Source organism: Melospiza georgiana, chromosome 6, assembly GCF_028018845.1.
Source record: "Melospiza georgiana isolate bMelGeo1 chromosome 6, bMelGeo1.pri, whole genome shotgun sequence".
Lineage (NCBI taxonomy): Eukaryota > Metazoa > Chordata > Aves > Passeriformes > Passerellidae > Melospiza > Melospiza georgiana.
This window is the reverse complement of record NC_080435.1, coordinates 19,813,539-19,826,177: the sequence shown is the minus strand read 5'-3', so window position 1 is coordinate 19,826,177 and position 12,639 is coordinate 19,813,539. Positions and strand designations below refer to the sequence as shown.

Genomic DNA, 12,639 nt, shown 5'->3' with positions numbered 1-12,639 from the left:
TCTATGGCTGCATTTAAAGGTCCTTTAAAAACTGAAGAAAATAGGGGATGGAATAGAATCTTCCTCTTCCCAAAGCTTATCATTAATTCATCACTTCTTTGCAGTCAGGCTGTGATTAAAGCTGCAATCCAATATGTAGGTGTGCAGGCAGAGGCTGGTGTCCTGGCAGAGTAGGGGAGTGTTGCTGTGGTGTTCATTGGTGTTTCAGTCCAAATCAGCTTTTGGCAAAAACTTTAACCTGTTTAAGTTGTTCTCATCTGGTTGAAGGATCCTTCCTGGCAGGTCTGCTCTGAGGCAGTGACAGGTAGCTCCATCAATAACCTTTTCTACCACCACTACTTGATGTGAAAATTAAAAATTAAAAACCTAAGTTGCCGAATTATGGGTGATGTTAGCAAAACCTGTGCTGAGTTCCTCTTAGGTTGTGGGGCTCTTTGCAAACCCCAAACTCTGCAACTTTTTCCCCAGACAAAATTAGTCATGAATGCCAAGAATTGAATTTCTTGGCCTTTTTTTCCCCCTGCTGTCTGAAGTCTTGAGTGGAGGCTGGCTAAAAGATAGAATCAAAGCCATCAGTTTGGGAAGTGCACAGTTAAGCTTAATTTTTCTCCAGAGTGTTTAGAAAAATATTATTCTTGCAGTTTCCATCTGCCCTCTGTGACAGTGTGCAACAGCTTCAGAAACCTCAGCACCTGAGCCTGCCCATTCAAGGGTGTTTTTCAGTTTCACAGTGTCTGTAGTTCTGTGAAAGGAGAAGACAGGCATCCCCCACACCTTAATACTCAGATATCAAGGTTACTGACTTTTTATCTTGCTTGTATTCCCTCCCCTTTCCTGGCTGGAATTGGATGTTGGTGCAGTCTCATGAAAAGGCATCCTGTGTCTCCAGTTAGTGCTGTATTTATAGCCTGGCAGAAGGCAGGAATTGCCCTAGTTGTGTGAGTGTTTCATACCCTTTCCAGCCTGGCAGCTGGAAGGCTGTTGGGATGTTTCAGCAGCTGTATTGGCACACACATCTGGTGCTGCCTCCCCCTTTATGGGATTTCAAAAACCCTTGGAGATGACTCTGTAGTTACAGATGAGGAGGGTGCAATGTTTGCCCAGCACTGTGAACTGCTGTAGCCACCAGTGCTGCATGAAAAGATCTCTGTGTGTTGCACAGGTATTTTAACACTGCTCCTAAGTTCTAGGAGGACATGAGTTGTTTTTACATTGGACTGAGCCTTTGGTTGTGCATTGCAAAGGCTAAACAAAGCTGATCCTTTTCATTTTCTGCATAGTTATTTCAGTCACACTGTTGGCTTGGCTGCTATACAGCATGCTTTATGGACATTTAAACACTCTTTGAAAAAATGTTTATCTGAGAGATACCAGATGCCTTGGGTTGCATCCAAGGCTTCCATAGAAAGCCCTGAGCACAGAGAAAAGAAATTATTTCTGCTGTGTTTCTTAGCTGATTACAGTATTGCTTCTGTGTTGAAACTGGTGCTCCTGGTGACCCTGGTATAGGTAGCAGAAAGTGACTTAGCATGCATTAAGGGTTAGTTTGCTCATTTCCATATGACTTGTAGAGTGACCTACTTTGGGTTGAGCTCTCTTTGTTGTTTCAGCAAAATGTGCTGGGTGTGCAGGTCTGGGTTTTCATTATGATGCCACTCAGCTAGCACTGGGTTTTGTGGTTTCTGTTTTCAAGTAACTTCTCATTTCTTTAATTTAAATTCATTTACTTAAAAGTATTTGTGAAAAAAAAAAATTAATTTTCTTGATGTTTTTCAGATTATCAGAGGCTGATGACAGTGGCAGAGACCATCACAGCACTAATGTTTCCATTTCAGTGGCAGCATGTGTATGTTCCTATCCTTCCAGCATCCCTCCTTCATTTTCTAGATGCTCCTGTCCCTTACCTCATGGGCTTGCACTCTAATGGACTGGATGATAGGTCTAAGCTGGAACTTCCTCAAGAGGTGAGAGGAGTTTGATTGATTGATTAAATACTGTCCATGACTATGAGGGAGGTGAGAAATGATCCAAAACACAAGTGCTAACTGTACCAGCCATTGCCAAGTTCTTGCTGGCTCTGATTTGGGATAGGTCTTTTTTTCTTGGAGATGCTGACAAAAAATTGGTGAAAAAGATAAAGCCCTGCTTTTGAAATTGTATGCTCTGATAGAATTCAACTGTAATTTTACAGGAACTGATGTACTGAAAATTGGTCAAAGAAGCTTAAGTTCATGGTCAGGTTCAGGGGATATGCTTGGACTGATGGGTGGTTTGCTAGAGGGGGGATTTATTGATATGAATGACAGAAGTTTGGGTTGGATAATTAAAGAGAAAATAAGTCATGAAGTGAGCATGAAAGAGCATTTTTGTGCTGGAAACATTAGCCTTGTAATGCTGGGAAGCGCAGTGTGAATTCCCCAGCTGTGGCCAAAAGGTTGTGGTGGTGAGTGAGCAGACCTCAGCTGGCATCAGCACTGGGCTGGTTCCTGCTGTGTGGGCTTAGGCTGGGTTTCCCTGCCCTGGACTCTCTCTTGGGGTTGCTTTGCATGGACCCAGCCTGCCAGGTGTGTGCACAAAACCATTTCAGATTTTCTCCTAGAGTGCCAGCTTCAGTGTGCAGCAGAATGTCAGTGTGTCCCTGAGCCACTGCTGCTTTTTGGGGTGCTGCTGAGGAGCCCTGGGAGCAGCAGCCCTGGTCAGGGAGAAGGAAATGCTCTGTACAGCTTCTGCAGCTCCTCCTTGGGGCTGGCACTGCCTTCAGCCTGCCTGGAGGTTGTCCTCATTTGTTTGATCCCCCTGTTCAGTTCACAGCACTCCTTGTAGGGACGTGCCCAGAGAGTTTAGGGGCTGCTTGGGAGGGTCAAGGCACTACCCAGGGCAGCAGAGGAAGTGTCTGACCCCTGCTTACTGGTAGGTGTAACTTTGCAGGGCAGGAACTGTGTAAGTCATGGGGAACACCCTGCTTACAGGCCCTGGTAGGATTCTCTGCCTTTTTCTCTGACTCTTTTTTTCTTCTATTACCACTTGCATTTTTGGGAAAGCAGAAGCGTGGCAGGTCCAGGGTTTTGTGGTGGTGCTGGTTTTTGTTTTCATTATCAGACAGTGCTGCAGCATAGCTTGACACAAAAAACCCCTTCCTTTTTAGAAAAGCTGCGTGAAATTAAAGACAAGATATTTTTGTGAACCTCCAGTCTGGTCTCCATGCCAACATTGCTCTTTTTCTCAAATCCATATGCTGGTAGTTTTCATTTGTTTTTCCTGGCAAGTTCAAAGTAAAACTTTTTTTTCCAAACTATTTTTTCCTATGAAAACTGAAGTGTTTAATCTCTTGATTTCTTCATTGTCTTGCTCTTTTTTTTATTATTTTCCACTGGAATAATTAATAACAGAGTATTGTATGTTCTTGCCATGAAAACAACAGTCTATTGCTTTGGTTTACTATTTTTTCAGAATTTTGGCTGCACTGACAGGCCTAATTAATATGGTTAGTACACTTTTTAGAGAGAATAGCTGATGAAATCAAATGAATATGTGGATATGCATGTTAATATGCACCATGGATATTTTCACTGTTACCACAAGCTTCTAAAAGATTGTTCTGCTTTTGTAAAGAGCTTCCTCATTTTAAAATCACTGTAATACTTTCAACTAAATAAACATTTTAATTTCAAATAGACATTTCAGTTATTTAAAAGAGAAATAGTTTTTGGAAGAGATTTATCAGGTTATTTTGGACGTTTAAAGTAAGGCAGTTGATCTATTTTTAGATGTTTGAAATGAAATCCAAGTACTATTAAAAAGTGATCACACACCTCAATTTACATTTTGTTTTACAGGTGGCCTTTTATGTGGAGGAGTAGATTTTTGCTAGTATCTTACAGAGATGAGAATTGTCTGGGAGGGGAGGACAGGCAAGGCAGAAAGCAGCAGCAACATCCCCATGTGGTGGAATTTGCTGTGAGACTTCCTTGTGCTTGTGAAGTTTCAGCTTTTCTCTTCCTTATTTGGAGAGTGAGCTCTTAAAACTTTGTGCACAATGAGTTTGAGCTAGTGTGAAAAGTCTTTCCCTTGGTAGTCACTGCTGGGTAAGGTTTCTTGTGAGCTCTTGAATCCTTTGCATTGCAGGCTCGAGATGTAGCTGTGGCATAGAAGTGGACTGGACAGTCCATTCTCTTAGGAAATACTAAAAAGTTATCCTGGACCAATAGATTTGTTTATTCAAGGAGTTAAGTAGGCTGGGAAGAACAGGAGCTGACTATTATTGAGGTTTTCATCATAGGGAGTTTGCTTTGAAAAGCCCAGCTAACCAAGAAAGAAACCCAAACAGACCCCCATAGAACAGCAAACAAAAACTGCCAAGCAACATGAATGATGTGTTGTTGTAGAACAGTAGAGAGGGCATATGGATTCCATTATTTGTACTTCAATAGAGACAAATTTATCATCAGTATCAGAGGGGCTATTAATACATTTAGCATTGTTTATCTCTGAAGTTTGGAATGCATATCAACCTGTATGAACTCATCAGGGTTATATGAGGAGCTCATCTAGGCTCCTGATTGCAGAATTTTCCTCACTTGGCACAAAGGGTATACAAAGAGCTGTTCTGTGTTGTAATTTATTCTGAGTTCTGCAAAAAATTTTTTTTTCTTTGTCTTGAAACTGCCTAAGCTGCATCTCTGTTCCTAATCTATTTATGTGGATGTGTGGGACAGCTGCTGGAAAAGAAAGCAATATCAGATTTAAGCAGGGGCCAGAGAGGTGAGCTTTGAGAGAAAATCTAGTTAGTGCTTCTCAGTTGAAGGGCATTGTGGAAGAAAACAATATTGCTGTCTAGCACAGTGCCACTGTAGACTTCTTCACTGTGGTCTTATAGTGAAGTTTAAAAGGACTAATTTGTCTTGCTCAAAGTGTTTTAGGCTAATAATGTGAGAATACTGTCTGTCCCAACTTGGTTAGGTTTTGGTTTTGGTTTGGTGTAAGTCTTGCACACATATGCCCTTAAGGCTTGTTCTGGTGGCAGCCTCCCATATTTGGGTCACATCTGGTGTTTCCAGGAGATGCTTTACCATGTGAGCATGGAAATCCAGCTGTATCCTAGAAGTTAATGCTTGCAGCAGATGATGATTAAAATCTCCAACAAAAAAGTTGTGTTAGTACAAAATTCAGTTTTAGGTTATCCCTTGGGTACATCAGAACAGTCCCTGATGGGGAATTCATTGAAGACCAGCAGTGACCTGCAGAGCTGACTCTGCAGCCCAGTAAAACCAGGAAATGCTGAGGTTTGGTGTGAATTGAGTTTCTTGTGCATGCCAGCAGCAGAGTGCTCCTTCCCACAGGTGCTGCTGCTGTGCTGAGGGCTCTGTGTGTGCAGGAGCATTCTTGTGCTTTCCCTGGCTTGTGAGGAGCCCAGGAGGGAAAGTTGGGCATGGAAAAGCTGTGCTAGAATGGGGTGCTGCAGATGTCAGAGGGGAAGGGAACAACCTGTGGCTGTTTTAGGTGTTGCTGGCAGAAGTCTGCTTTGTTTATCAGTGAAACTCATCAATAAAAGTGGTTTTAGCAGCTTCCTCTCAGATCACAAACCTAGCAAGTACTGAACTAAGATAGGGTTTTTTGATGTGTGTTTGCAGTTCCTTCTAAAGAAACTTCTGCAGTGCTACAGAAATACATTTTTAACAAGCAAGTTAAACCATTTCATGCAGCAGGATTTGTGTGTATATCTCACTACTCTAATTTAGGAGAATGGTAGAAATTTAAATTATTTTCAGTGGAACTAAGCAATGCTGAGTTTCCAGCACTGGTAAAATCAAAGTAGTACCTCATTAAGAAGCCTGTTTTTAATGAAGTGATCCCAAGGGTCTTGGGCAGTAGCTTTTTCTGTTAAAAGTTGAAAGACTTTAAAACCTAAAATGCATTTTTGCTGCTAGTATAAGACAGATTATATGTATTCTCAGTGTTTTTATTTCAGCCATTAAAAGGATGATTCAGTGCTAAACCTGAAGAAATTCTGTGGGTTTTTATTTTTGACTGTTGTTTCAGAAGATAAGAAAGGTCTCTTGAAAAGCCTTTTTTCTTCTGATGCTAGCACATTAGACCAGGATAATTATTGAAAGATAATCACTGCTTTGTTTGCATTCTCAGGCTGTCTGCTGCTGGCTTGATCCTTGATAATACTGCAAATTTCTTGGCAAACCAGAGTTTTATATTTTCTTGTACTGCAGTGTAAGCAGCCACCTGAGGAGTTTCTGAAGGCTGCAGTGGCTTTGGGCTGTGAGCTGTTCTCACTCCCAAATTCTGGGAGTGGGCTGGCATGGAGGACAGCAGTGCTGACAATAAGTGCAGGAGGTCCCCACTGGCTCACAGCAGTGTCACATTGTGGTGGTGTTCACAGGGGTCCCAGCATGAGGGAAGAGATGAGAATGTTGACTCCATGATTCAGAAGGCTTGATTTATTATTTTATTATATATATTGTATTAAAACTATACTAAAAGAATAGAAGAAAGGATTTCATCAGAAGGTTGGCTAAGAATAGAAAAGGAATGATAACAAAAGCTTCTTCCAAGCCAGCTGACTGTGATTGGCCATTAATTAGAAACAACCACATGAGACCAATCACAGATGCACCTGTTGCATTCCACAGCAGCAGATAATCATTGTTTACATTTTGTTCCTGAGGTCTCTCAGCTTCTCAGGAGAAAAAATCCCAAGGGAAGGATTTTCCATAAAACATGTCTGTGACAGCACAGGAGCATCCTGCAGAATTGAGGCTCTCTGGAGACCCTTGCCCCAAGTCAGCCATGTGTGTGCACAGCTGCACATCCTTGTTCTGTGTGCTGGGGCACTGGGGGATGTTTGCAAGGTGGGGGCCAAATGCTCAAAGGTGATTCAGGCTGGAGATCAGTGGGCTTTGGCCTTTCAGTGCTGTATTCAAGCAGAAGCTGAATAATTTCCTTCTGTGCTTTTTAGCAGAGCTGATAGGAAGGATGTGAGCTTGATGCAGGCCCTGCTAGATCTGTGTAGGGCTTTGGCCCTTACTGTACCTGAGGTCAGACTAAAGAATTGCAGTTGTCTTTTGCTTTTTGGAATGGATGGGTGTGCTCCAGACCGCACTAAAGCCATGGAAAGTGGTGCTGTTGGCTTGAGGGAACCAGGCACTGGCATCAGGCACACAAACACTGATTTGCTTAGATGCACATTTCTAAGGTTTGTAAGGCTTTCACCTGGACACCCTGTTACTTGGAATGCTGAAAGTTTATGGGAAGGACAGGTTTTTAAATTAGGATGTGACATCCTTGTTCCTTAGTGTAATGTCTCAGGAGAACCTTTTATTGTAGATGATGTAATGTGTCCTCTCCTGTGACAGGCTGCTGTTGAAGTGAAGTGGGGTGTAACTGTTTTGGGGTTTCTTTTGATCAGAAAACTGATATGTAAGCAACAAATAAAAGAATATGACTGTTGTAGAAACCTGGAATACCAAGTACCTAACTTAAGGATGCTCTTTCAATTATATCTCTACTTACACATATTGCCAAGATCTTGTCTTTATATTACTTTAGTTTTGTGTGAGTAAAATAATAAACTGTATCCATGTTGAGAACTGTCAGCTATTCACAGCCCACTCAGCTGTGCTGCCTCCAGAGACAGAATAACTAAAGCCTTGTGGCCAAAGAGCTCCTTTATTTTTCTGCTTTGTGTACTTGGCCAGTTCCTAGCATGCAAAATGCTTTGGATGACCATGATTTCATAAATAATGAGTGCCTTGTAATTTTTTCTTACTTTTTGAGGAGGGGAGCCCTCTCTCCTTACTGTATTCCATTCTGTTGGATCTCCAGTGTGGCAGCATAGTGAGATTGACTGCTCTGGTGTCTGTCTCTGATTTACTTCAGATTTCATTTTCACAGAAAAAACACTGGTTTGGTACCTCTTGAAGGGCTGTGCATAGAGGTGTTTTTGCCATTTCTGTTCCCTGAGGAGCATGGCCTGTTCAGAAGTTTTTGTGAAATTCTTGAGGATGACCTCAGCTTTCCTGAGTTCAGAGAGGCTGAAGTCACCTATGGAATCTTTGCTTACGGATAGTCCTCTATCTTATGTGTTATTTACCAGGCACTGGATAACTACAGAGTGTCCCTGAAAATATTTTTTACAGTCTATTTAGAGTATTGCTGCACACTGACTTTTTAAAATATGCTTCCATATAGGCCAGTTTCTGGAAAATGTAATTACAAGTTGCATGATAAGCAATCGTTGTTAGGAGCTCAGAGTATTTAAACTGTGTGTATTGCTCTTAGAGAGGAGCCCTGCAGAAGGGAAAATCACATATTGGAAGAATTAACCAGGTGTTAGCCCAGATATTTATAAGCAATTTTAGCAAACAATGAATTTGGCTTTTCCTTCCATTAGCAAGGAGTTTAATTTCAGTGTGAGGATTAGGGTTCCTGCATGGGTAAGGTTAATGTTTGATTTCCCTTTGGCCAAGTGCTTTGTGGGTGCACCCAAGCTTATTAAGCAAGAGTGATGTTTTCTGCAGAATCTGATCCAAAAAGGAAGGAAAGTTGAATGGCATCAATTAAAGAAAGTTGTAAAAGGAAGTAATACAATTAAACTGTTTGAAGAGTTTCTTATTGAGTCTGTCTTGCCATTTTGCAGACTGCTTGAGGCAAATTCAATGCTTTTTGTTTCTCCCTCAGCACTGATTGGTAGGCATTGTGCCTCGTCTCAAAGCTTTATTTCTCTCCTGTCTTGAAGTGCTTGCAGTGTTTCTGACAAATCCCAGCTGATTTGGCTTGTGATTGTCACAGAACCATGGGTACAGTGGGAGCCTTGAAGCTCCTCAGTTGAGGTGCTTGCTTCAGATGCTGCCTCGGAGCAGTGCTGGTATTTGGGGAATTTCAGCAATCACACCTGCCCTGCATAAAAACTTTCTAAGGTGCACTAGAAACTGTTTGAGAATCAATGTGTTAATTCTCTTTATTGACCTTGGATTCCTTTGCAGCACCTAATTCAATTTGTGATTTAATTTCCAGTAAAGCATCTATACAAGAGATATCAAATTGTTTTATATGCTTTCCTTTGAGCATAAGAAATCAATCTCCATATTGAAATGTTAGAACATTAGGAAATAGAGAACTGGATTTATGCTTTCCTTTGTACTATGGGTAATATTGTAGCAGGGCATGAGCTGGACTAGTTCTGTACAAGCTAGTGTAATATGTCCAGTGGAGTTCTGCTTTAAGAATTATTTTTTCAGTTTAAATGTTGAAGTTCAATAAGATATTTGTGTTTTAAGGAGAGTTGACACACTCTCTTCTATAGAAACCTGTCACAAGTACTAAATGTATATTTTCATAAGTTTACTTAGAGCAACAAATCTCATCAGGCACAGCTTATTCTAGTTTACCTATGGTCAGTCCCACAGAAATTCCTACCAGAACTCCTTGTAGTACTGATTTCTGGGATCATTCACCATTCATTCCATGTGAAGTTGATGTCTTCTAATTATTTCTTTCCAATTAAATTGTAGTAGTGCTTCCATCCTCTTGTACTTACTGAATCACAGGAAGTAACTGCAGATATGTCATTTCTCATAGACCTGAAAAGTGTTTTTGCTGCCAAGCTGTAGTGAGGCCTGCATTCAGAGATGGCTCCTAGAATGATGCCATGCAGTTAGGTTGGAAGTACCCCACAATCTGAGTGAAATATTTTGTATGGTGAAGGTTAAACAGAACAGTGACAGTCCATGTTGATTCTGCAGGGAAGAGAAACTGAAATGCTTCCAGAGAAGAGCAGAGTTACTTCTCTGTTCCTAACTTTCCAGCAGGTTTCACACATGACTGGGGTTCTTGCTGTGATGTGTGTAGTTATGTAATGTCTTGAACCCATTTGATTTTGCAATGCAGAAGGCAAAAGGGGAACCTCCCTCCTTGCCAAATAAAGAGTGAGGTAAACCTTGAAAGATGCAAAGCTTTTGATCTTGCTGTGGAAGCCACATAGGTGGTTTTTCTTTTTTTTTTTTTTTTCCCTCACCTTGGTGTTTTTTGGTGGTGAGTTGGAGATTGGAACAGAAAAACAGAATGGAAACTAGTTAATTTCATTTTTCCCCTTGGAAACAAACTTGCTCATTCAAAGAATTGCCTTAGTTGTCAAGGAAATTGCCTTTTGTTCCTTACAGAAAAAGAGAAGATAACTTCATTGCACTTCTGCAGTATCAGCACATCTTTTAGATTGAAATTTGCTAAATCTTTTAGAGAAATGCACTGATAATCTAAACAACAGGCAGTCACCTGCTTTTATATAAACATGTATAAAATAGAATTGCATCTATCCTGTAGTTAAAATTTACCTGTACATGGATGAAAAAATCACACATCTAATTTAGGTTATCATCTATTTTGTACATAGTAAATGTCTGTAAAGTTATTCTTCTTTTTCAGTTACCTCCTCAAAAGACCGGGAAAGGTAAGTTTTGTATTACATTCTTCAAAGCCAACCAACCAGTTCAGTTATGGTTGGGGCAGCTCTCTTTTACAAAATAACCAAACAAATGCAAATGTCTTTGAATCTTTAAATAAGCTCAAATCCCAAAGATTAATAATGTGCTTAGTGGTGCTGTAATGGTGTCCTGTTCTAAATTAAATCCCAGGCAAACCTGTGCTTTGTGGATGTAGACAACCATTTCATTGAGCTGCCAGAAGATCTACCCCAGTTTCCAAATAAACTTGAGTTCATTCAGGAAATTTCAGAGATTCTGATGGCTTTTGGAATTCCACCTGAGGGAAACCTGCACTGCAGTGAAAGTGCCTCCAAGATGAAGAGCCTCAGAGCATGTGACCTGGTTTCTGATAAAAGAAATGGGAACATAGCAGGATCACCTCTGAATTCCTATGAGCTGCTAAAGGAAAATGAGACTATTGCAAGACTCCAAGCACTTGTTAAAAGAACAGGTGTGAGTCTGGAAAAGGTAAGATATGAAATGAGCTGTACTCTCTCTGGTCCTGCAGTGGCAGATGGGCTGAAGTCATGGTCCACAGATGCTGGATGTCTGTCTTCACTAGAAGGAACTTTCTGTTCTTTCATGTTCTCAAACCTTGTGAGCACCTGTAGAGACAAGGACAGGCTTAGGAGAGAGAGGGAATGGATTTAACCCTGCAGCATCTGGGAAAATCTTTGCTATCCACCAAGTGTTTCTTTACCGAAATAATGTGTTTTAAAATAGCACTTTGCCTTGTTAATTCTTGATTTTAAGATTTATTCTAAATTGGCGCCACTATTTAATGAGTTTAGTGGCTAAAATTGACATTTAGATAATGCTGAAGTTTGCATCCAGTCTTCTATAGATACCTTATTCATTCTGTCAAGAATATATATTATTTTGCTTATATGTAATATATTTGCCATGAGGTTACTGTGATGCTTTTTTCTGGTTAATGTTGCAGAGTTCATGACTGTCTGATTCCCTGCAAGTGGACATGCACTTGGTCATCCTGATTGAATTTTTTGAGTGATTAGAATTGTGAAACAAAAAACACAATGCACCCCTTTGTGTATCAAATATACTAGCTGAAAGGCCTGGGAGTTTTTTAGTTTTTGTGGAATGGAGTGAAGACTTTCACTGTTGGTGATTTTTTTTCCCCTATGAATTGAATATCTTAATTTTATTGTTTTTTTGATAAATTTTAGCCCACATCTTAACTGAAAATGCCTTTTCATTAAGGTTGCTCTGAGTTGTATATTTGGGAATTGTGATTTACACTGCTAAGGACTGAGGCTACAGCAGTTGGGTGCTAGTCATGCACAGCTTCTTGTTACTGTGCATTTGTCTTCATTTGAAAGCTGGTATGTGTTTAGCAGCTCTAAACCTGGAGTTATTTGACACCAGATATAGATTTGCCTAATATGCAAGTTTTTAGGGGTAGTGAGAACCTTTGAAAAGCCTGTACAGGTGGTTGAAGGGTAAGAGAAAGTTAAGGCTGTGGCATGCATGGGCATTTATATAGTTGTTATTTACCCTTTTTAAATTTAAAACATATCTAGTGCTAACAGTACTAAAGTAAGTTTTGGTTTATTATGAGAAATTTTCTAGGCAAAAGTTTCTGTCTGCATTTTTTTGATTTTGCTCTTTACAGTAATTATTTTTCTTTATTGAAATGTTGACTTGAAGAGTAGCAACTGAATGGCAGATGAAAATCTTGTATGCCTGGAATACCTGACAAAGCATCAGTACAAATTATTTGTGTTTTCCCTTACTTTTTCAGCTGGAGGTACGAGAAGAGACCAGTAGCAAAAAGGATCTTAAAATTCAGTGTGATGAAGAAGAATTCAAGATTTACCAGCTAAACATTCAGATTCGGGAAGTTTTTGCCAACCGCTTCACACAAATGTTTGCAGATTATGAAGTGTTTGTCATTCAGCCCAGTCAGGACAAGGAATCCTGGTTTACAAACAGAGAACAGATGCAAAACTTTGATAAAGTAAGTTGTCATAAAAAGGTACATTGATATAAGAGGTAAAACAGTATTCAAACTTAAGGCTTTGTGTATTGGGCCATCAGATGGAAAACTACTGTAAAAATGGTAATTTCTTCTTTAAATTTCAGTGTTCCCAAAAAAGTCACATCTAAGGTATGTGGAAAAGTATATAGA

General features: G+C 40.2%; 1 protein-coding gene across 4 annotated transcripts in view; it reads left to right on the top strand.

Moving 5' to 3' along the window:
• The window catches only part of DENND5A (DENN domain containing 5A), a 62,312-nt gene that overhangs the window by 25,219 nt on the left and 24,454 nt on the right, over positions 1–12,639 (top strand). For all 4 annotated transcript variants that reach the window (XM_058025847.1, XM_058025845.1, XM_058025846.1 and 1 more), the window contains 3 exons: positions 1,777–1,964; positions 10,641–10,958; positions 12,253–12,468. In XM_058025847.1, coding sequence (XP_057881830.1) covers positions 1,777–1,964; positions 10,641–10,958; positions 12,253–12,468 — 722 coding nt within the window. The remainder of the gene's footprint in view (positions 1–1,776; positions 1,965–10,640; positions 10,959–12,252; positions 12,469–12,639) is intronic.